At 37.6% G+C, this 22899-nt stretch overlaps 1 protein-coding gene across 5 annotated transcripts in view; it reads right to left on the minus strand.

The window, feature by feature from the left end:
• Positions 1 to 8261: 8261 nt before the first annotated feature.
• Positions 8262 to 22899, minus strand: part of LOC122908379 (ATP-binding cassette sub-family C member 2-like) — a 91093-nt gene continuing 76455 nt past the window's right edge. For all 5 annotated transcript variants that reach the window (XM_044251116.1, XM_044251113.1, XM_044251114.1 and 2 more), the window contains 8 exons: positions 20840 to 21039; positions 19548 to 19674; positions 17924 to 18025; positions 15177 to 15320; positions 12338 to 12496; positions 10658 to 10824; positions 9507 to 9701; positions 8262 to 9158 (listed from right to left, as the gene is read on the minus strand). In XM_044251116.1, coding sequence (XP_044107051.1) covers positions 9032 to 9158; positions 9507 to 9701; positions 10658 to 10824; positions 12338 to 12496; positions 15177 to 15320; positions 17924 to 18025; positions 19548 to 19674; positions 20840 to 21039 — 1221 coding nt within the window. In that variant the 3' untranslated portion in view covers positions 8262 to 9031. The remainder of the gene's footprint in view (positions 9159 to 9506; positions 9702 to 10657; positions 10825 to 12337; positions 12497 to 15176; positions 15321 to 17923; positions 18026 to 19547; positions 19675 to 20839; positions 21040 to 22899) is intronic.

A 22899-nucleotide genomic window follows, 5' to 3' on the forward strand; every position in this document is an offset into this window, starting at 1 on the left:
TTTTGTGATCTTCCCTTGAATGTGTGCAAGATTGGAGGACTCCCTGCTAATGATGGAAGGTAGGTACATGGAGGTGAATAAGCTCCCCAGCGGACAGTACCAACTTCTGGCTGAGAGAGCCTTCTCAAAAGCGAGCCCTCTCTTCCTTAGATAATGCGGCCACAGTTGAAATTCAAGTATAATCTCATGAGAGATTTAAACCATCAGCTAAGTGGATTCCTGACCCAAGGAAATTATATTTTTGTGGTCTTAAGCCATTGAGTTTTGGATTAATTTGTTGTTCAGCAATAGATAATAGAGTACTATGTACCAGTACTGCTCTAAATGTTTAATGATAGGGGCACCTGGGTGGCTCAGTGGGTTAAGCAGATTGCCTTTGGCTCAGGTCATAATCCTAGGGTCCTGGGATCAAGTCCTGTGTTGGGCTCCCTGCTCAGTGGGGAGTCTGCTTCTCCCCCTCCTTCTGCCCCTCTCCCCACCACTCTCTCTCTCTCAAGTAAGTAAATAAATAAAAATCTTTAAAAAAATGTTTTAGTGATGACCACTTAAGTTTTGTTCCAGCAAACCAATGAGTAGGTACTATTATCCCCATTTTCAGATCGGGAAATTAAGGCACAGGTGTGTCAAGAAATTTCCCTAGGATTGATTATACAGCTAGTAAGTGGCACAGAGTCAGGATTCAAATCCAATCCATGCTCAAATGCGGTGCTGTGCTGCTTTTTCCATCACATAGTAAAACCCCATAGTACCGATTTTATTCAGTTACTTAACTACTGGATGGTATCCATGAAAGACTTCTTATTTAGCAGATGATAGTAAAATTAAAGATTTTGGTAATGCTATTTAATCCTTTATACTTCTGACTAAATCACTGGTTTTTGAGAGTACCTAGAGCAAAGAAAGTACTTGATAATACAAATGGCTGTGGTAGATAAATAAGCAAAGAAGTTCAGTGACTGCCAATTCCTGTGGGATTGTAAGAAAACGCCACAATAAAATAGGTTATTATTTTACCTATGACTCTCAAGCCCCTGATTCTATAGTTCTCAAGTTTCTGCAAGTTACTGAAAATTTTCCTGAAGTATGAAAGAAAATAAATTTGCCTTGGTAAAGCATTTATTTACTTTGTAATAGGAATTAATAGACATTAAGTAAATTTTTTTTAATTGACATTATTTGTATGTTAAGGCAGGACCAAATGCTGTTTTACACCTTATTGAATTAATTATCATCTGGCTTACCTAAAATATCTCCTTGTGACTTTATTAACATATGTATATCACATAAACACACATACATTTCTCCTGTTAAAGAGTTCATCCATTCACCTTAAATCATCTAATGTGGCCTATGTAGTATTGGAAATTGGGAATTGGATCTCAGTTAGTACTTATAATAACTGCTCTTCCTCTGTCTCCCTCTTCGCTAAACTAAAGTTATTTTGCTGAGATTAGTTCTGGTTGAAAAAGACTTCGTGGCAGAGAGTAGTTATGGCAGAACCTGTCGAAGGCTATATTGCAGTATCTTTCCTATCGAAGATAGAAATATGTTTAAAGCCGCAACACCCACTGCTTTAAAACCTGTTCCCCATCTTCCTTTGCAGCTAGGGGTGGCTAGTGATTCAATTCTGACCACTGGGGTGTAAGCATAAATCCCTAGGTAGAAACCCCACACTTTTTTTTTCTTTTAAGTTTACACATTTGTGCTATTAAATGTTTTGTTCCTCACCATTCCTTTCTTCTTGCAATACAGACAAAAGCAATGGGTTTTTCCAACTACCAACCAAGAGGGGCTATGGATGATGTTTGAGCAAAAGATAGAAGCAGCCTGGTGGGATTATCGAACCACACTGGCCAACTTTGTCCTCTCCACCTTGAGACTTCGTTCTACTTAAGAACAATAAACCCCATAAGGGGGTGCCTGGTTGGCTCAGTTGGTAGAGCATACAACTCTTGATCTCAAGGCTGTGAGTTTGAGCCCCACATTAGGCATAGAAATTACTTTCAAAAAATTAAAAATAAAAAAAAATAAACCCCATGGGGTGCCTGGGTGGCTCAGTGGGTTAAAGCCTCTGCCCTCGGCTCAGGTCATGATCCCAGGGTCCTGGGATCGAGCCCCGCATCGGGCTCTCTGCTCAGCAGGGAGCCTGCTTCCTCCTCTCTCTGCCTGCCTCTCTGCCTACTTTAGTTTTAACGTCTTACTGTTGTGTTTGGAGATAAACTGCTTCCTGTGTTACATACTCAACACTCTGTGCTGTTAAATCCATATCCTATCTCTTGTTTACTTCCATACAATAGGCACTTTCTCTTAACCAAAAGAGATTGAATGGAGGGACTCCTGTTCACTAACTTTTCTCTTAGTTTGGGCCCATAACATTCATTTTATTTTATTTTTTGCACTGATATGATTGAATCATCTTAAAAGGTGGCAAAGCCCCTTAAAATTGTTTTCATCACTTTGTTTACCCAAAGTGAAAAATCAGATCTCTGCCAGACACTTGAAAATTCATACTTGTATGCATTTCTACAAACTCATTAAATTGTGTATATTAAATAAGTCCAGTTTTTTGTATACCAATTATATCTCAATAAAGCTGTTTTTTTAAAAACAAAAAAAATAAATCTGTCAAATAAATAAAATAAATAAAATAAAATCTAAATAATAATAATAATAATAAATCCCTTAGTTGTTTACCCTTCTTTCTTTGTTTTCCTTCTTTTCTTCCTTCTGCTTTTAAACTTATGACCCTTAAATGCATGGCTAAACATTTGGTCCAAGTGTCATTTGTTGGACTTCTGGTTTTGGCCAAGATGGAATAAGGAGTAACTCATTTGACTAAATAATCAGACAAAATATATGAAACAACAGGACTTTGTGCATATCATGGTCAACATTAATTCATATCCATTACCTCTGTAAATCATTGATATGGTGGTACAGGGAAAACAGATAGCTCTTCTGTAATACCTGGAGATTGTTACACAAAGGTTGAGAACCGAGAGCCAAAAGCAAATGTTCAGAAGAAATTAGTGGCGACTGAAGTGTTATCAATACATATAGCTAGTTCCTATTTGTGCTCCACTGCCCCTCATTCCAAATCATTTATTCCAGCCTTACTCTCTGATCACCACATTACATTTTCTACTACATGTGTTGGCAAGAAACCAATGATCATTCTTAAGTATATTAATGAGTTACATTTTTTAAGCATGAATTCGAAAATCGATCCTCTATCACTTCCCTTTGTGCACACAAAGCAATGCATATGTGTTATTTTCATTCTAAACATTGTGGAGCAAATATTTTTCAAATCTTTCAGATTTTTTAATATCACAAATATTTCTCAATCATGACCTATTTTTACATTTTACTCCTATGTCTGTCCATTTTCATTTTGTTCTTTGTACCAGATTAAACAAGATGCCTTGTTTGATCAACTACATGACTAACTCTGTGCTCAGACGGCTCAATGTATGAATAACCAGTGGGCAACTCTGGGTACCTCATCAGCCACCATCAAGAGAAGCCAGCTGGCCTTTTCCCAGTTCATACCTATTACCTTATTAATTTAGCCACAGAGCAGCCACTTGAATTACCTAAATACTCTTCATCTCCATAAGCACATTTAGAGAAATGTAGCTTACAGTATAGCGGCAAGTCTTGATTTCCGTATTCTACAGATGGCTCACTCGCTTGCAAAATGACGGCTAGCAGAATATGAATCAGGAAAGCTAGAAGGAACTGGATCTGTCCTGATTGCCGCCTCCTCAAGTGACAGAATATAATAACCCAACAAAAACAGGATACCATATTGTGGAGCACGGGGGACTGTATCTTATTTTAATCTTCAGTTTCCCAAGTTGCTGTGAATAGACTTTCATAAACATTGGCTTGATTTTGCCCTTTTTATTTACTTTACATGTGTTCCATGATGTGAGTTTGTAAATATGAGACTACAACCAAAGGGGCTGTGATTGTTGATATTTAAATAATAGCTAACATGTTATTGAGTATTTTCTACATGCCAGACACTGTCCTAAGTGTTACATGTTATGTGATTTAATTTTCAAAAACTTTAGGAGGTAGATAAAATTGTTACTCCCAAGTAAGCCCAGAGAAGTAAACGGGAGAAGTAACCCCAGCTGACTCAACAGAAAGTGGTGGGAATGGGATTTAACTCAGGCACTCTGTCCCAAGATCCTGAAATCTTTTAAACTAGTCACTATATTTTATTTTATTTTTCTTGGTTATTTTTCCTAAAAGAAGTCCCTACAGATCAGTTATAACTATTTGTGTGTATTAAAATACAGCATTATGTCTTCTTTTTAAAAAATACCTTATTTTTTAATAAGAGAGAACAAGTAGAGGGAGCAGCAGGAGAGAGAGAAGCAGGCTTTCCACTGAGCACAATGCAGAGCTCGATCCCACGACCCTGGGATCATGACCAAAGGCAGATGCTTAACAGACTGACCCACCCAGATGTCTCAGCATATGTCTTCTTAATACTGTTTGGTATCAAAAAGGTATATGAAATTTAATTTAAAAGTATATGAAATTGGGACGCCTGAGTGGCTCAGTGGGTTAAAGCCTCTGCCTTCAGCTCAGGTCATGATCCCAGAGTCCTGGGATCAAGCCCCGCATCGAGCCCCGCATCGGGCTCTCTGCTCAGCAGGGAGGCTGCTTCCCTTTCTCTCTCTGCCTGCCTCTCTGCTTACTTGTGATATCTGTCTGTCAAATAAATAAATAAATAAAATCTTTAAAAAAGAAAAAAAAGTTAGTTTAAAAAAAAGTATATGAAATTGCCATTATTAAACCATTTTGACTTACAAAATGGCTATTTCGTATGGTTCAAACTTGTATTTGTAAAAGCAGCCTGCCCCCAAATTTTAATTTCATTCGCTATGTTTACAAAGCTATTGGTTTAAAATCTTTCTCCCCCACTTTCAACAACCAGACTCTTTAACTAGTTCTCCCAAGAATGAGACATTTAATTGGAACTGGAAAAGACATGATTTTCTCACCATGTAGACCTGGATTCCACATACTATTGGCCAATTTCCCCTTGAAATCTTGTTTTTGACAAAATGGGTAGATAAAATATCTTTCTTATATTCTTTTTTTTTTTAAAGACCTTTCTTATATTCTTTAGTGAAGACTGAAGTAATTAAAGGTCCCAGTGCCTTGCACAGTACGTGGCATATGGTATGCTTTCAATAATAAATATCCTCATTATCCTTTAAAGAATTCAACTTAATCCTCCTTACGATTTTCCTTCTATCAGCTAAGGTAAATATTTCCACATATTGAAATTATAATCATTACTTTCTTAATTTATTTTATGGTTAAAATCTTTAAACAAATCAGACAATCATCGAATAAAGGCTTTTTTTTTTTAATAAAATTCAAACTACCTCTCTGTAATCCAGTCATATTGAGAACCCAGCTCTTTGCTTACAGTGGTCTTCAGTGACTGGATAAGCTTGGTGAACATAACTGTAGTGAACATGTAATATTAATTTCTTAAAATATGGCAAAATTATCTTTGAGTACTTTGGGTTTAGTCTTTGTTTTTGTTTTTATTTAAATTCAAGTTAGTTAACATATAGTGTAATACTGGTTTCAAGAGTAGAATTTAAATGATTTCATCACTTATATGTAACATTTTTTATATTTAATTTTGCTTTCTTTTTCTCTTAAGTATACTATATATTTTAGATATATCTGTACATATGTTATACATATTTTGTTACACATATATCCGTATATGTATATATAAAACTGCAAATATCCTAAATATACAGCTTGGTGAATTTTCATGAACTAAAGCGATACTCCGGCCCGGATCAAGAAACAGAACTTCCCCGTTATCCCAGAAGCCCATCGTGTGTACCCCTTCATTCTTTACCCCTCAATCCTTACCAAGAATAGCCAGTATCCTGACTTCTAATAGTACTTAGACTACTTCTCCTTTTTTTTTTTTTAAGATTTTATTTATTTATTTGACAGACAGAAATCACAAGTAGACAGAGAGGAAGCAGAGAGAGAGAGGAAGGGAAGCAGGCTCCCTGGTGGCAGAGAGCCCAATGTGGGGCTCCATCCCAGGACCCTGGGATCATGACCTGAGCCGAAGGCAGAGGCTTTAACCCACTGAGCCACCCAGACGCCCCTACTTCTCCTTTTTTTAAAAAACTTTTGTATAAACAGAATTACAGAATCACATACTAATATTCTTTGGTCATTGGGCTCTTTAACCCAACATACTTGTGAGAGTCATCCCTGCTGCTGCTGTCGCTGTGCACTCATTCTCAGAGCCGTATAGAGTTCCACTGTGTGACTCCACCGTAATTTATCCAGGCTACTGCTGATTTCCCATCAGATTTTTTTGAATTACAGAGGGTTTAAAAAAATAATAAAAAGTAATAAATTATGGAGGGTCTCTGGTTGATTTACTATAGGTGTAAAGAGGCTAAAACAAAATATTTTACAAAGAAATATCTAGATCGATTTTTTTAAAATTAAAGTATACCTAACATGCAGTGTTATATTAATTTCAAGTGTATAGTAAAATCATTCAATAATGCGCTATATGACTCAGGGCTCAACAAAAGTAAGCATACTCTTAATTCCCTTCACCTATTTGAGCCACCTCCCCCAACCCATTTTCCCTCTGGCAACCGCCAGTTTGTTTTCTCGATTGGAGTCTGGTTTTTTTTTTTTTTTTCCTTTAAATTTCTCATCTTTATTTCTTCACTTCTACATATGAGTGAAATCATATGGTTCTAGTCTTTTCTGACTTCTTTCACGTAGCATTATACCCTCTACATCCAACCATATTGTTGTACATGGCGGAGTCTCATTTTTTTTATGGCTAAGTGATATTCCATGATAGAGATTTTCTTTATCCATTCATCTATCAATGGACACTGGGTTGCTTCTATATCTAAGCTATTGATAATGAAAACACTGGAAGAATATATGCTACAATAAACATTGGGGTGCATATATCTTTTCAAATTAGCATTTTTCAGTTTTTTGAGTAAATACCCAGTAGCATAATTATGGAATGATATGGTAATTCTATTTTTAATTTTTCAATGAAACTCCATTCTGTTTTCCACAGTGGCTGTACCAATTTGCATTCCCACCAACAGTGCATAAAGTTCCTTTTTCTCCACATGCTTGCCAACACTCATTATTTCCTGTCTTTTTGATGTTAACCATTCTGACAGATGTGAGGTGATATCATACTGCAGTTTTGATTTGCATTTCCCTGATGATGAGTGATGTTGAGCCTCTTTTCATGCGTCTGTTGGTCACATCTACGTCCTTTTTGGGAAAATGTCTATTCAGGTCATCTGCCCCTTTTTAATTGGATTACTTGACTTGAGTGTTGAGTTGTAAAACTTCTTTATATATTTTGGATATTAATTCTTATGAGATATATCATTTACAGATATCTTCTCCCATTTGGTAGGTTGTTTTATCTACTCATTGATGGTTTCCTTCACTGTGCAGAGGCTTTTTATTTTGGTACAGCCCCAATAGTTCATTTTTGCTTTTGTTTCCCTGTCTGAGGAGACATATCCAGAGAAAATACTGATAGGCCAGTGTTCAAGAAATGACTCTGTTTTCTTCCAGGAGTTTTATGGTTTCAGGTCTCTCCTTTAGATATTTTTAAAAATCCATTTAGAGTTTATTTTTGTGCTTAGTGTAAGAAAGTGGTCCAGTTTCATTCTTTTGTAGGTAGCTGTCTGATTTTCCCAGCCCCGTTTGCTGGGAGTCTAGATCTCTTTCTTAATGGAATTCAACAGATATTTATTCATTGTTAGTACTGAGTACAGAACATACTGATGTGCACTTCAGGGATTGTAAAGACAGGATAACACTTCTAGTGGCTTACATTCTACTGGGAGGAGGTTTTAGATAATATAGTGTTTTATAACTTAAGGCAACTTTTCGTAAATACCTGTAGGGAATGAAGCTAGGTTGTACATGGTTTTGCATAGAAGGAGAAAAGGTAAATAAAAGAAATAGTTGGTAGGTCTTCAAGAACATGTTAAAATATTTTATTAAAATCATCTTAGAAGGAAAATACCATTAAAATTTGAATACTTCAAATCTGAAGGGCAATTCAAGAAGTAATATTGCTTCTATTACAGTAAAACTACTAAGTTAAAAAGTCCTTCAAAACATGATTAGTATTACAAAAAAAAATCTTCTTGTGAATGTATACTATCAGATTCCAAAGTCACTGAGGTTAATCCAGCTAAAAAAATAATGTTGCATAGAAAGTAGTTTTTACTCAAAATCAATAGTAAGAAATATTATAAAATATTATTTTAAAATAAAGTACACCATAAAATACAGTTAATATATAGTTACTATTTCTAAAAAGTGACTGAATAACTCCTAATATTTTTTCTGTGATTTCCCCATCATTTTATATACAGCAGCTCAACACACATCACATCTGTCTATAAATACCTGCATTATATTACTCGAAAATGCCAAGTCATTAATTCTTCAAACATTGCTCGGGTATCAACTAGATGAAAATGACCATACTAGAAACCCAACATATAAAGATGACTGACCTTGGGTACTTGCCTTTAAGTAACTTTAGTGGGAAGACAGACTAAAATAATTAAAATAGAGCATGGTCCCTGCCATGACACCAGTAGGCACACGGGGTTGGTGAGACTACAGAGAGGGTCAGCTAGAACAGATCAGAGAGCAGGGAGGAAATCAAGGGACACTTCACAGAGAAGGTGACTCATGAACGAAGTCAGAGACTTAAAGGATACATGGCATGTAGCACTTTGGGCAATGTGGAGAAAGCAGACATTCCAGAGGCACGAGTGGAAGAGAGAAGTTGGGTGCATCCCAGGACAGCTGGAACGCCGATGCTCTTTGGTATTTATGCCAACATGTAGCCGGGGGCCTGCCTTTGTGCAGTTCCCCCCATTGCTATTTTTAAAAATACTAATCTATTTTGTATTCAGTATAATCAATCTATAGCTAAAAGTATTTATTATTTTGTCACTAAGTTCTGTGTTATTCCAGCTTCTGTCAGCATTTCAAAGAAAAGTCCTTTCTGGCATATCAAATTCTGCGGTGTTTCAAATTCTGTAATCCTTCCAGAGTCTAGAACAAGTACCCTGCAATGTGAAAAGAATCCAGTTAGGAACCTTTAGTCAATTTCCTGGTTTACCCCTTTTTGTTTTCTTGCTAATGTAAAATGTAGTTTACTGTGTGAGTTATGTCACTATCAAATACAGGTACCACTGAACTCAAGAAGTATATCCGTTTTCAAAATATTCTTTTGGCATAAATGTATCCTTTCAATTGTTTGAAAAATATGTTTCCTACTCTTAAGGAAAATTTTGTATCTCTCAGCATGGATACAATCCTTTATGAGTGGCAATTAGTACGTTTGGTATATTCAGTGGCTAACTCTGTAGAGAGAGATAGATATGTTTTATTTCTGAAAAACAAGTAAAGCGTACCTGTCTGAATCAATGATAGAGTGCAGTCTATGAGCAATCGTCAGGATGGTACAGTCAGAGAACTCTTTCCTGATCGTGGTCTGTACCAAGGTATCAGTCTCAAAATCAATGGAGGCTGTTGCCTCATCCAAAATGAGGATTTTTGTTTTTCGAAGCAAAGCACGAGCAAGACAGACAAGCTGCCTTTGTCCAACGCTGTTAAAAAAAAAAAAAAGGTAAAATCATTTTGACAGTGGACTTCACGGTTACACGCTTTCTGTTCTAAGACCCCAATGCTGTCACTGCTCCCGCTCTTTCTCAGCCACACAGTCATTCATTGTTTTATTCGAGAAACACTTGTTTTGTTGAAAGAGACAAAAATCTCTACGTGGAGTTTACATTCTCGTGGGAGGACAGAAACAAAATAAACATGATACATGAGGAAAATGCACAGTGCGAAGAATTCAAGCACACAGAAGGGGAGGTATAGAGTGTGGGCCTGGGGTAGACATGGCAGACGGGCCTGCCAGAGAAACCTCACTGGACTGAAGGCACTGCCTTTTCATTCCAGACCCTGAGGAAGGGGAGAGGGAGCCACGCAGATTTCCAGTGGAAACTTGTTCTTGGCAAAGACAGCAGCAGATGCAAAATCCCTGAGGCAGGCAAGAGCTGGCCTGGTATATTCATGGATCAGCAAGGAGGTCTGTGTGGCAGAAAGAGTGAGGTAGGGCGGGCATCAGAGAGACCGCATGGCGCAGGGCAGGGCGGGAGCTCACTTTCCATAGGTCTCTGATAAATACCTGCATTATAGTACTCGAAATTACTCGAATGCCAAAGGAGCTACCATCAGGTATCAAGCAGCTACGAAGGAAAAAGGAGCCCCTAACAACCTTTTTAAGGAAGAAAGCTATTCAAATAGGAGTCTTTACAAAAGAAGAGTCAATTAAATAGTAACTTTTCATACCAGATCGTTCCTTTTTTCCCCTTTCTTTCCTTCACCAGTGGTTTCCCAGCCAGTGGTTACCATTATATTCCTTGAGCATTCATGTGCTTCCATCAGACCAAAGGCGATCCCTGGTGACTCAGGCAGGACTTCCCTTTGACGCTAACTCAAAGTTTCTAGGGAGCCTTGGAATGTGTAAGTTGGCCAAGCTTTGTTCTTAGCAGCTTACCTGAGGTTTTCACCTCCCTCTGAAATCTCATGCAGCAGCTTCTTGGGAAGGGACTGCACAAAGTCTTTTAAGTGACACAGTTCCAGCACCTCCCACAGCTCTCGATCAGAATACTTGTCTAGGGGATCCAGGTTCATTTGAAGGGTACCAGAAAATAAAACAGGATCCTAGAGAATAAAATCGTCACCAGTAATCTTACTTTCACATGAGGCAAAAGCACATTAAAAAAAAAAAAATCAGATTCAGAAAGTAAAGAAAAAATAAAATGATCACACCTAAATAGTTATAAAATTCATTTTATATTGAAAATAAAAGAGAAGAGAATCAGGATAAGCTGTAAATGAGATTAAATCATTATAAATTTCATCATCTTTCCTTCTCACTAACAACATCAACATAAGCCACAATAATAATAATGATGATGATGATGGCTGCCATTTAGTCAAAGATGTAGAATAAATGCAAACTGCAGTGTGGATGTAATATTATCAATCAGCACAGCAACTCAGAACGATGGAAGTCACTATCCCCATTTCACAGAGACTGAGCTGGAGGGTCCAAAGAGCTCTTGTTGAAAGACACACAGATGGTGAGTGGTTGAACAGAATTTGAACAGGGCAAGTCACGCTCTTTCCAATATACCAACATGCCTGGTAAAACTGTATTTTACTATGCTTTATTTATTTATAAGAAAGGAACGACTAATATCTCTTTTCTTCATTAAATGTTTTTCTCTGCCTGAATTCCCTTCAAATTTGCTTTTGAAGTAAATTCATGAATACGAGTATATGAGTATATGTCTAAACAATATGAAAAAGAGATTGTATTTTAAGATTTTTATTAGAAGGTAATACAAAGACATCCCATAAATACTCAGCTTAAATCTCTCAAACTCAACTGAATAACTCATCTTTGACTGTAGATGCATGTTCTTGAGCCAATTTGCATATTTGTTAATGATCAAGTTCCTTTGATGCCGCAGACAGACAAATCAAAGCACTTAAAAAATGATCTAACTAAAATATTGTTCTTTTCATCTTTTTAAATGTTTTTAAACTTCAAATCAAAGAAGCAAAATTTTACACTCACTCTACCAATTAGGCAAAAGCCTCAGTAATCGTTTTTTAAATCTTAAAAAAAAATTATTTATTTGACAAACAGAGATCACAAGTAGGCAGAGAGGCAGGCAGAGAGAGCGGGAAGCAGGGTCCCCGCTAAGCAGAGAACCCAACATGGGACTTGATGCCAGGACCCTGGGATCATGACCTGAGCCGAAGGTAGAGGCTTAAACCCACTGAGCCACCCAGGCACCCCAGTAATTTTTTTTCTTCCAAAAAATAGCAATGCATTTCAGTCTGATCTCTTCATTCAAATTTTATTATTTGCATTTACTATTATGAAGGAAACTTGTAAAGCAACATACCAGTTTTTCAAATGATTTTAGGAAAAACGTTTTAGAGTAAGAGTGTTTAATAGGATTTAGTTACGTAGTGATTTTTCATAACACATTTAAATGCGCTGGCTTCTAAAAATGAATTTAGACACTTGGAAGGAACACACTTTAAAAATAGAAAAAGAAGAAGCAGCAGCAGCAGCAGCAGCAGCAGCAGCAGTAGAAGAAGAAGAAGAAGATCACCTAAAGGGAGTTAAAAGAAAATCTACTGACAAAATAGGCTTTACCTGTGGAATAATGTTAAGTCTGCCCCGAAGGTCATGAAGTCCAATAGTTGATATGTCAATACCATCGATAATAATTTTGCCTCCTGATCTTTCCACAATTCTAAACAGACAATTTGAAAGCGTTGATTTGCCTGCTCCAGTTCGTCCCACGATTCCAATCTGTAATGAAATGATCATAAAAAGTTTGCACTGTGCTTTTGGTAAAGGACTGGGGCCTTTTTGCACTGACAACAAATACATTAGGTGTTGGCTCAGTGGGATTTAATTTTGCCTAACAGACTAACACTGCCTGACATGGAAGATGTAATGTGACTTCTAGGGTGCAGTCTTTATCCAATACTCATTACTAACTGGAAAAGCCCAGGGTAATTATGTAGGTTTTCTTTACTTTTGAGTAATTTAATAACCATCTAACTAGAGCACACCAGCAGTCGCAGGAAGAGCAGACAACCCCTGAACCATCCTGGGATAGCTATTCAGAGTGTGGCCAAAGATGACTCTGATAATGGGGTAGTTTTCTTGGGACTTTCAAAATGAGGCTTCTCTACCCCTGCTTCCACAGATAAAACAAACTAACAAACAACAAAGGGGACAGGAACCCTTTGCCAGAAGGATAGAAAATCCAAAGGAATGTTTGAAGATTTCCTTGGTGTATCAAAACAACTCTGGCATTAGAACTACTGAGGATACCTATGGGTAACATCTGAGGATCTTGGATTCCTGGACAAGATAATCAACTTGACATAAACATCAAGTGATTGCACATAGTCCTTTCACCACAAGGACTAAAGCAATCCCTAGAGGGATGCCTAGTGTCTCAGTTAGTTAAATGTCTGCCTTTGGCTCAGGTCATGATCCCAGGGTCCTGGGATTGAGCCCCATATTGGGCTCCCTGCTCAGTGGGGAGCCTGCCTCTCCCTCTTTCTCTGCCTGCTGCTCTGCCTGCTTGTTTTGTCTTCACTCTGTCAAGTAAATAAATAAAATCTTAAAAAATAAATAAATAAAGCAATCCCTCTCAGTGTTGATTTGTATCTTGGTTTTAATGGGAACGTTAAGCCAAGAAAACATTAAGGAGGCTGGTTTGCCCTGATAAAAGATCTTAAATCTTAAACCTGACACACTATACTAGGAATATCAGGTTCTGTTGAATTAATTGGGATCATCAAAATTCTACAATGACTTCCTTTGTTCCAAAGACATTTTTTGTTCTTGATGCTCCTACAGTGGACATGGTTTAGACAGTTAGAAAAAGAGATGTTTGGGGTTATAAAAGTCAGGTCTCTGAAAAAGAAAAAGTGGGACATTACTGTCAATTTTTTTCTTCATTTTTTACTTTTTTCACTTGTAAAATCTTTCTAAGGAAATAATATTTTTTCATAAAACATTTTGAAAAATGCAGGAAAAACTATAGTAGTAGAAATTATTTATAATCCTGTCACCTGAAAAGAACCACGATTTATGTTTTACAACTGTTTTCTAGGATTTTTGCTAATGTAGTCTACCTGGTTTGCTTTTTTAAAACAGAAAACTGGTATACTATCAACAGTTTTGTATATAGTTTTTATTAACCAAATTACATCTCAAGTATTTTCCCTTTTCACTAATAATCCTGGAAAACATGGTGTCAAGGACTACATAAATATTCTCTCCTATGGATTTGCTATATTTTGGGTAACTTGATTTTACTGTCTTCTTATTGCTCTTTACGTAATAGAAGGAAGTAAAAATAAAGTATACTACTGGGTATATATCCAAAGGAAACAAAATTAGAAATCTGCACTCCCGTGTTTATATTCACAATAGCCAGGACACCAAAGTGTCCGTCCATAGAACAATAATGAAAACGTGCATATATATATGCACACATACATATGCACTGGAATATTTAGACATAAAAAGGATGGAAATCCTGCCATTTGTGCCAACACAGATGAACCTGGTGGACATTATGCTAAGTGGAATAAGCCAGAGGGAGAAAGATAAATACTGTACGATCTTCCTTATATTTGGAATCTAAAAAAGTCAAACCCATAGTACCACAGGGTAGACAGTGGTTACCAGGGACTGAGGGTGGGGAAAATGGGAAGATATAGGTCAAAGTGCATGAATTCTCAGATGAATAAGAAGAATGTGTTCTGGGGATCTAAAGTGAGATGACTACAGTTAATAGTTCTGTATTGTATACTTGAAATTTGCTGAGATAGATCTGAGATGTTCCTACCTCGTCCAAAAAAATCAAAACAACAAAAGCAAAAACCTTGTAACTATGTGAGGTGATGGATGTGTTAATTGATTGTGATAATCATTACTCTCTCTATATATGTATATAAATCCCACCATCACGTTGTATACTTTAAATATCTACAATATTTACTTGTTAATTATAACTCAATAAAGCTGAAAAAAGTATACTAAAATTATGGGGCGCCTGGGTGGCTCAGTGGGTTAAAGCCTCTGCCTTCGGCTCAGGTCATGATCTCAGGGTCCTGGGATCAAGCCCCACATCGGGCTCTCTGCTCCTCAGAGAACCTGCTTCTTCCTCTCTCTATGCCTCCCGCTCTGCTTACTTGTGATCTCTGTCTGTCAAATAAAATCTTTAAAAAAAAAAATAAAGTATGCTAAAATTATGTTTCATAATACAGTATGCACAATTTTAAAACAACTTTTGTTTTTAAAGAGGAAAAACTTGCTCTGTATATACCAATGACATGAGTTTATTACTTTTATATGAAATTTGAACAAAGACCATATTATATTCAATACCATATCCTAGTTAGACCTTAACAATGAATGAATTCAAACAAAACGGAAAGTGAAACTTATAAAATATATATTGTACCTTCTCTTCACCATGAGTCTGGAAAGTGATATCTCGTAATGCTAAACCAAGATCATCTCGGTATCGAGCCTGGTAATTAATAAATTCCACTATCCCTTTCTCGGGCCATTGTGATGGAGGCCTTTTAGACATTATCCAGGGTGCCTTAAAACAAAGAAATATTATAATAATCACAAAAAATACGTTTCCCTCCAAAAAATAATTATCTTGCATATAAATAAAAGTGATAGAAAACATCTGTGGATATTATGATCTGAAAATAGTTTTAAATATTACCAACGCAAAACTTCTCATGTAGTTACAAGAAAAGCTTAGAAATAAGTTTTCGAGGACACCTGGGTGACTCAATTGGTTGGGCGTCTGCCTTCGGCTCAAGTCATGATCCTGGAGTCCCATGTCGGGCTCCCTCCTCAGGGGGGAATCTGCTTCTCCCACTGACCCTTCCCCCTCTTTCACTCTCTCTGATTCTTTCTCAAATAAATAAGTAAAATCTTTAATATAAAAAAAATTTTAAAAAAGTGTTTGGAGGTAACAAGGCTTCCCATCTCCTATACAGTTATTAAGAAGAATCTTCGAGGGGCGCCTGGGTGGCTCAGTCAGTGAAGCAGCTGCTTTCGACTCGGGTCATGATCCCAGGGTCCTGGGATGGAGCCCTGCACTGTGCTCCCTGCTCAGTGGGGTGTCTGCTTCTCCTTCTCCTACCCCCTCTGCTTATGTTCCCTTTCTCTCTCTGTCAAATAAATAAATAAAATCTCTTAAAAAAAAAAAAAAAGGAAGAATTTTCTAACTACAAAGTCACTGAAGGTCACCTGTTGGAAATTTTAGCTGAGAAGAGGACTGTTTGTCATTCATTCATTGCCCAAATACTATTTCCTATGCTAGTCAGTACTTTAGCTGATGGGATTCATCCGTGAGCAAAACAGATACAAATTCTTGTCCTTACAGAGCATACAGGATGCCAGAGAGAGACAGAAAGAACCATACAGCATATGTAGAATGTTAGATAGTGATAAAGCTTCAGAAGATGGCGGTAATTTTAAGTAGGGTGGATAGAGAAGTCTTGGCTGGACAGGATATGGGAACAAGCCCTGTGGATACGGGCTGAAGTGCTTTCTAGGCAGACAACTAACTATACATGCTGAAGTCCCGAGACAGGGGCCTGCCTGAGACACTGCAGGAACAGCTGGAGGCAGAGAGTGTGGTGTTTGGGCAGCGAGGGGAAGCGTGAGGGCCGGGGTGGTCACTGGCTTCAGAAGATGGATTAGGTCACGTGATGACGGACAGGAGACCACTGGTGATCTTGACAAAGGCAGGTTCAGTGGAGTGGTGGGGTTTAAAGCCTGTTTGGCCAGAGTCCAAAATAGAATGAGAGACGTATAGGCAATTCCAGAGAATTCTTCTGTAAAACGGTGCAGAGAAATGGGGTTCCAGAAAGATAAACAGAATTATCTGAACAACCGACTTCTTCCACAGTAAAGCTTTTATAACAATACTTGTCACACCTGCATCAAATTACATAAAGACAACTTTTTTAAATGTGTGGGTGTAGGTGGTTTTTAATATGGAAAGAATATATATTATAAATTTATACATACATAAATAAGAAACTTATATACAAAGGTATATATACAAAAAATTAAAAGGTATATAAAACAATAAAAGTTATACAGCGGTCATCACATGGCAATAGATTGAGCAAACTGAATGTTGATAATTGGAGGTGGTGAAGGTAGGTTAATCTTCCATGAAATTTGTGTCAAAAAGGAAGGTAAGACCTGGGGAAGAATCTAGGTGGGGAGGGATTCAAAATTTAGGGAAGAGTTGGAAGATGCAGATAATATTTTAGCATGTTTATAGGTTGAGAGAAGCAAGGGGGTCAGGGTGCTGAGATGTAGAAATGAAAGGAAGTGGTTAATGGAGCAACGTCTGACAGAAGACGTGAACAGATATAACCGAAAATATAAGAGGAAACTCTGGTTTTCTCTTGGAAGGAGGGACACCTCTTCCTGAGAGTCATGAGCAAAAGAGGAACATTTCATGATTTAGATACCTCTATCGGTGGTTTGAAGAAGATACAGAAATTCAAGTAACTTTAACATCTGCCTTGTTAATTCATGGAACTGGGAGGCAGAAGTAATGGAGATGAGTAACATACGCAGGTAACTCAAATATTATACTCTGTCAACAGTGTAAACCTTCTCCTTTCTAATTATAATTAATTAAAAGGAACAAAACAGACTGATGTATTCTCCTCCTTCTTTCCATCCACAGAGATGTTAATGATGAGTAAATGGAACACAAAGAATAAACAATAAAAATGTAGTTAATTTAACAATTGCACAGACTTCCATTATGAGATGACTACACTAAGACACTTTTCATAATGTAAAATCCTCACAACGTTATAATCGTAGGTTGCATATTTTACTCTACTTTGGTAGAGGACAAATCACTGCACCTTCTAAGTTAGAACAGGCACTCATATTTAATCTCTGCAATATAACATATCTTATAATTTGTATACTACTGCAATTCAGTTAACTGGTATTTTTTCTATTTTAGTGATATATAAAATAATGGTGTATTTAACAGTAGATTGGGTTTTAATTTAATTGAAATGCTGAGTATTACAACATGAATTTGGAAAAGCAGGTTGTGTTTAAAACTTATTTTTTTTAATGTCAATTTAAGGTGCATTAAAATGTCTTAATGCTGCATCTACTTACTGGTTATTTGGGACTGCTTACCTCTTTATCCATATTTTCATATTCACAAACTCTTTCAATGGAAACTGCATTGGTTTCAATTTCACAAGCTTTCCTCACCCAAAAATTCAGAGATTGAGTAATCTGGAAAAAAAAAAACCCAAGCTTCATGAATGGTTCTTTAGTCTTTTACATAATATGAATAATACTTTATAAAGTTTCACTTTCCATCATTTTCATATATTTTATCTCTTCTGATTATTCAACAACTTTAGAAGTAAGCATATTTACACATAAACACACAAGTGTTTAAGTATATTAAAATCATTCATATCATAAATAATGGTTTTTTTGGCAGAAGAAATAGTTCAGCATATGTTGAAGGAGTCCCTACTTGGGTGTAAGGAATGATGAATATTGATGAATCTATTTCAAGAAATGTACACCCCGGAGTGCCTCAGTGGCTCAGTTGGTTAAGCATCTGCTTTAGGCTCAGGTCACGATCCTGGAGTCCCAGAATCGAGTCCCGCATGGGGCTACCCGCTCAGCATGGAGTCTGCTTCTCTTTCTGATTTTCCCCCTCTTAAGCTTTCTCTCTTTCACTCTTTCTCTCTCAAATAAATAAATAAAATATTAAAAAAAAAGAAACAAAGAAATGTATACCCTGTGAGAAAAAAGTTGTGCACAGTATTACCTTTGGCATTCCTCACTATCTTTCATCGGAAGGAGGATTCTCCTAAGTTTTGACCACTCTTGTCTCCCCTTTTCCTTTCTTTATTTCTTTCTTTAACTCTACTTTCTTCTTACCATATCCACAAATATAGGTTGTAATCCACCCTAACTCTAAAAGTCAAAAAGCTCTGCCAATTCAGTGTTTTCTCAAATTTGGTGCCAAATAATTTGATGGCCAACCTGACTTGAAAACTAATATGGGGCTCTTTGAAGTCTTTATTTAACACACTTAGGGTAAAATACCCACATATTTCACTGCAGAACAAGTAGTTTGATTGTGGGGCTCTGCCCTAGACCTTGACTATGGTATGTATATCATATTTCCTTTCTACAAGCCCAAGTTCCGAATTCTGAAATGCAACTTGCCTTAAAGGTTTTGGATAAGTGATGAAGGGTAAGTACTCAAATCATCTAGACTTATCGTTTAAATAATGTATAAGTATATTTAGTAGTTTAGGGAATATTCTATTTAGAAAGAGGGCATGAACACACTGAAATAACTAGTACTTTTCAGTGTAATACAAAACAGGAGTTATCAGGGAAAAACTTATAAGCATAGAAGAAGCAGAGCATATGTTCTTCTCAGAGTCTGTATTATCTCCTTGGTTAGGCTGGGCAAATTGGAAGCACAGGCCACAGCGCAGAGAGGCCTACAACGGTCACATTCTATAAATCTATAAGGCTACGAGAAAAGGAAACTTCTAGGTAACGATGCCACGCCAGGCATTTCCGAGACTTCTAGCACTCAGCCTGTTCTTTTTGTGAGCTAACTTGGAATTGCTGAGCCAGCTTCCTGCTACAGAGGAAGAAATGAGCCTCCAGGGCCTCTCATTACTTAGCTAATACGATCTATAATTCAGACAGGCAAAGAAGAAGAGAGTTTAATTAACTGGATTATAAACATATCATATACCACAAAGTCATTATTACTTACATTTAGGGCATAGGATATGGACAAACCAACTATTGCTGAATCTATAGACTTGCCAGCCAGCACAGCGAGCAGGGCTGCGAAGAATACCATTAAGTTGCCAAGGAATTCCAGTCTGACAGACAGCCACCTGTGATAATGGAAAATATTCCTCAGCTGAGATGCAAAGGTTTTGGTACACTTGGTATGAAATCTCTCCTGGGACATGAAAATGTAAACATCAATAGCTGTTTCCTTTTTTCCTCACTTACTTACAACTCAATCACAATAGGATCATTGCAGTGACAAAAGACTAAAGGATTCCTCTGCATAAAAACACACTTTACTTTTGCAGAACTTTGCTTTAAAACTTAAACAGAATTAAAACTCAAAAAAAACACCAGTTATGCTGCATCATATTTTAAAATCCTCTCAGAAAATCAATCATCTTTTGGATTACTTGCCCTTTTTTACATGATAAAATTAGTCTCCAAAAGTTAAAAATGTGCCTAGGTACCATTTAATATTTCTTTTCTCTCCTTTATGTGAAATGATAAATTTAAAATATAAATTATTGTATGCAAATAAAATATATTTTACAAATACAAAATATAACACAGAGTCATATTATTAGTAATTTCAATAGTATCCTATATAACCTTCAAAAACTTGGGACCTGAGGTGCCTGGGTAGCTCAGTCAGTTAAGCCTCCAACTCTTGGTTTCAGCCCAGGTCATGATCTCATGGGGCATGGGATCGAGCCCCTGCATTGGGCTCCATGCTCAGTGGGGAATCTGCTTGAAGATTTTTACCTTCTGCCCCTCTCCTTGCTTGCTGTCTTTATCTCTCTCTCTAATAAATAAATATTAAAAACAAACAAACAAGCAAACAAAAAGGCGCCTGGATGACTAGGTGTGTTGGGCCTCTGCCTTCAGCTCTGGTCATGATCTCAATATCTTGGGATCGAGGCCTGCCCTGGGCTCTCTGTTCAGCAGGGAGTCGGCTTCCCTCTCTCTGTCTGCCTCTCCACCTACTTATGATTTCTCTCTCTGTCAAATAAATAAATAAATAAAATACTAAAAAAAAAAACAAAAACAAAAGCTTGGGACCTTATTTTCATGTAAAGTAGTATATACTTTTCATTTGAGTGTAAATAGATGCACTTTCACTTAAATGTGTATTAGAAATATGTAAGGCTTTCTTCTTTTTTAAAATAATCTGATGAAATGCCATTACAAAACTCTTTTTCTGTTTAAAAGTGCACAAGACATCTAAAAAGAGACTGGTCTTGAACTACGTATACTGATACGACTTACCTGTTTGAAATTACGTTATTGTAGAAGCAGACCAAGTTCTCATTCACTACCTCTTTGTTTTGCTGGATGAACCTCTGTTCATGTCCAAATGCCCGGATAGTGGACACCCCTGTTAAGGTCTCACTAAAGTGTGAAATGATGGGAGAGCGAGAAGCTCCTGCCAACCGCCGAATTTGCCGAGAACTCGCCACGTAGTATCTCTAACCCGAAGACAGAAACAGGCAGTTGGAAAGATGTAGCAGAAATTGCTTCAATGGTTTGCCAATGGCAAGACACTTGAGTGACCCAAAAAGTGAAGTTCAAGTTTTAACTCCAGCACCTATGAATGTGGCCTTATGTGGAAGTGGAATCTTTGCAGCTGTCATTAAGGATCTCAAGATGAGATCATCCTAGACTTAGGGTGGGCCCTAAACCCAGGGCTGGGTTTCCTTGTAGGAGACAGAAAAAGAGAAGACAAAAGGGAGAAAGCCATATGAGGATGATATTGGAGGAATGTACATATTAGCCAAGGAAAATGCAAAGGATTGCGGACAGCTGCAGTTAGGAGAGAAGCGTGAAATCAACGTTCCCTCAAAGGATCCAGAAAAGAACCAACCCTGCCTATACCTTGATTTTGGATTGTTAGCTCCCAGAACTGTGATAGAATAAAATTCCTGTTGTTTGAAACTACTAAATTTGTTATCGGAGCCTTAAGAAACAACTACACCCTAACAGTAGAAAGCTCCAATTCTGGACAGCATGGCTAGAACAGCATTGGGCGAATCTCCACTTTGATAATCCTTTCAAGCAACCATTGCTGAGAACCTACTACAGAAGAAGCTCTGTGTCACAGGTTGGCAATGTGACTAGGATGTTAACCCATTAAACGAAGGAAGTCGGGACGCCTGGGTGGCGCAGTTGGTTGGACGACTGCCTCCGGCTCAGGGCGTGATCCTGGAGTCCCGGGATCGAGTCCCACATCAGGCTCCCAGCTCCATGGGGAGTCTGATTCGCTCTCTGACCTTCCCCTCGCTCATGCTCTCTCTCACTGTCTCTCTCAAATAAATAAAACGAAGGAAGTCAACCAAGTGTACCAACAATAGTATTTTTGTACCTAGATATCATCATGAGAAAATTTTGTTGTTGCTGTTGATGAAAAACTCCTACCAGTGCAGCCACGCAAGTATTACTGGCTACTTCTCCTCTAACTCGGCTGAGACTGGTCGAGATGAGTGGAGACCGGAGAGCTGGAGGGAGAATGCCCTAGGTTAACCGGACCATCGTTCACCAGCCCCAGATAACTGCTACAAACTAGAAACGCAAATCAAGAGTTGCCACATCCTGCAATTTTTTTCAAGGAAATCTTTGGATCTGGAGTTTTACATAAAATCCCTGATTAAAATGTCCTCGTTTTGGTAAAAACCTTGAGCAAGCTGAGCAAAAACCTATTTGAAACTACCTGTCAAGCTGCAGCCTATGAGCTCTACTCTGTGCAAGTGCCCTGGAGAACACAGAAGACTGTGGCATTCTGGAACTGCAAGGGGACTTAAGAGACTGTCATAAAGAAATTCTGACTGACTCTGGGCCTCACCCTGATAGATTCTTTATTTCCTCCCAGTTTTATAAAAATGTGATTAACAACAACAACAATACACACACACATATACACACACAGACATTGTAAAATGTGACTTTAAAAAAAAAAAAAAAAAAAAGAGGTACAGGGGCGCCTGGGTGGCTCAGTGGATTAAGCCTCTGCCTTTGCCCCAGGTCATGATCTCAGGGTCCTGGGATCAAGCCCTGCATTTGGCTCTCTGCTCAGCAGGGAGCCTGCTTCCCCTCTCTCTTTGCCTGCCTCTCTGCCTACTTGTGATCTCCCTCTCTGTCAAATAAATAAAATCTTTTAAAAAACTAAAGAGGTACAATTAGAGATTCTGATTCAATAGGTCTGGGGTATGGCCCACAGATCCAGGGACCATCCTTTGAGTAGCACTGATATAAAGCAAACCTCCTATTTTACAGGGGGAAGCAAGGAAGCCTAGCAATGTGCCAAGCATAGGAGTCAGGAAAGGAACCAGAAT

Source organism: Neovison vison, chromosome 6 (assembly GCF_020171115.1).
Source record: "Neovison vison isolate M4711 chromosome 6, ASM_NN_V1, whole genome shotgun sequence".
NCBI classification, from domain to species: Eukaryota; Metazoa; Chordata; class Mammalia; order Carnivora; family Mustelidae; genus Neogale; species Neogale vison.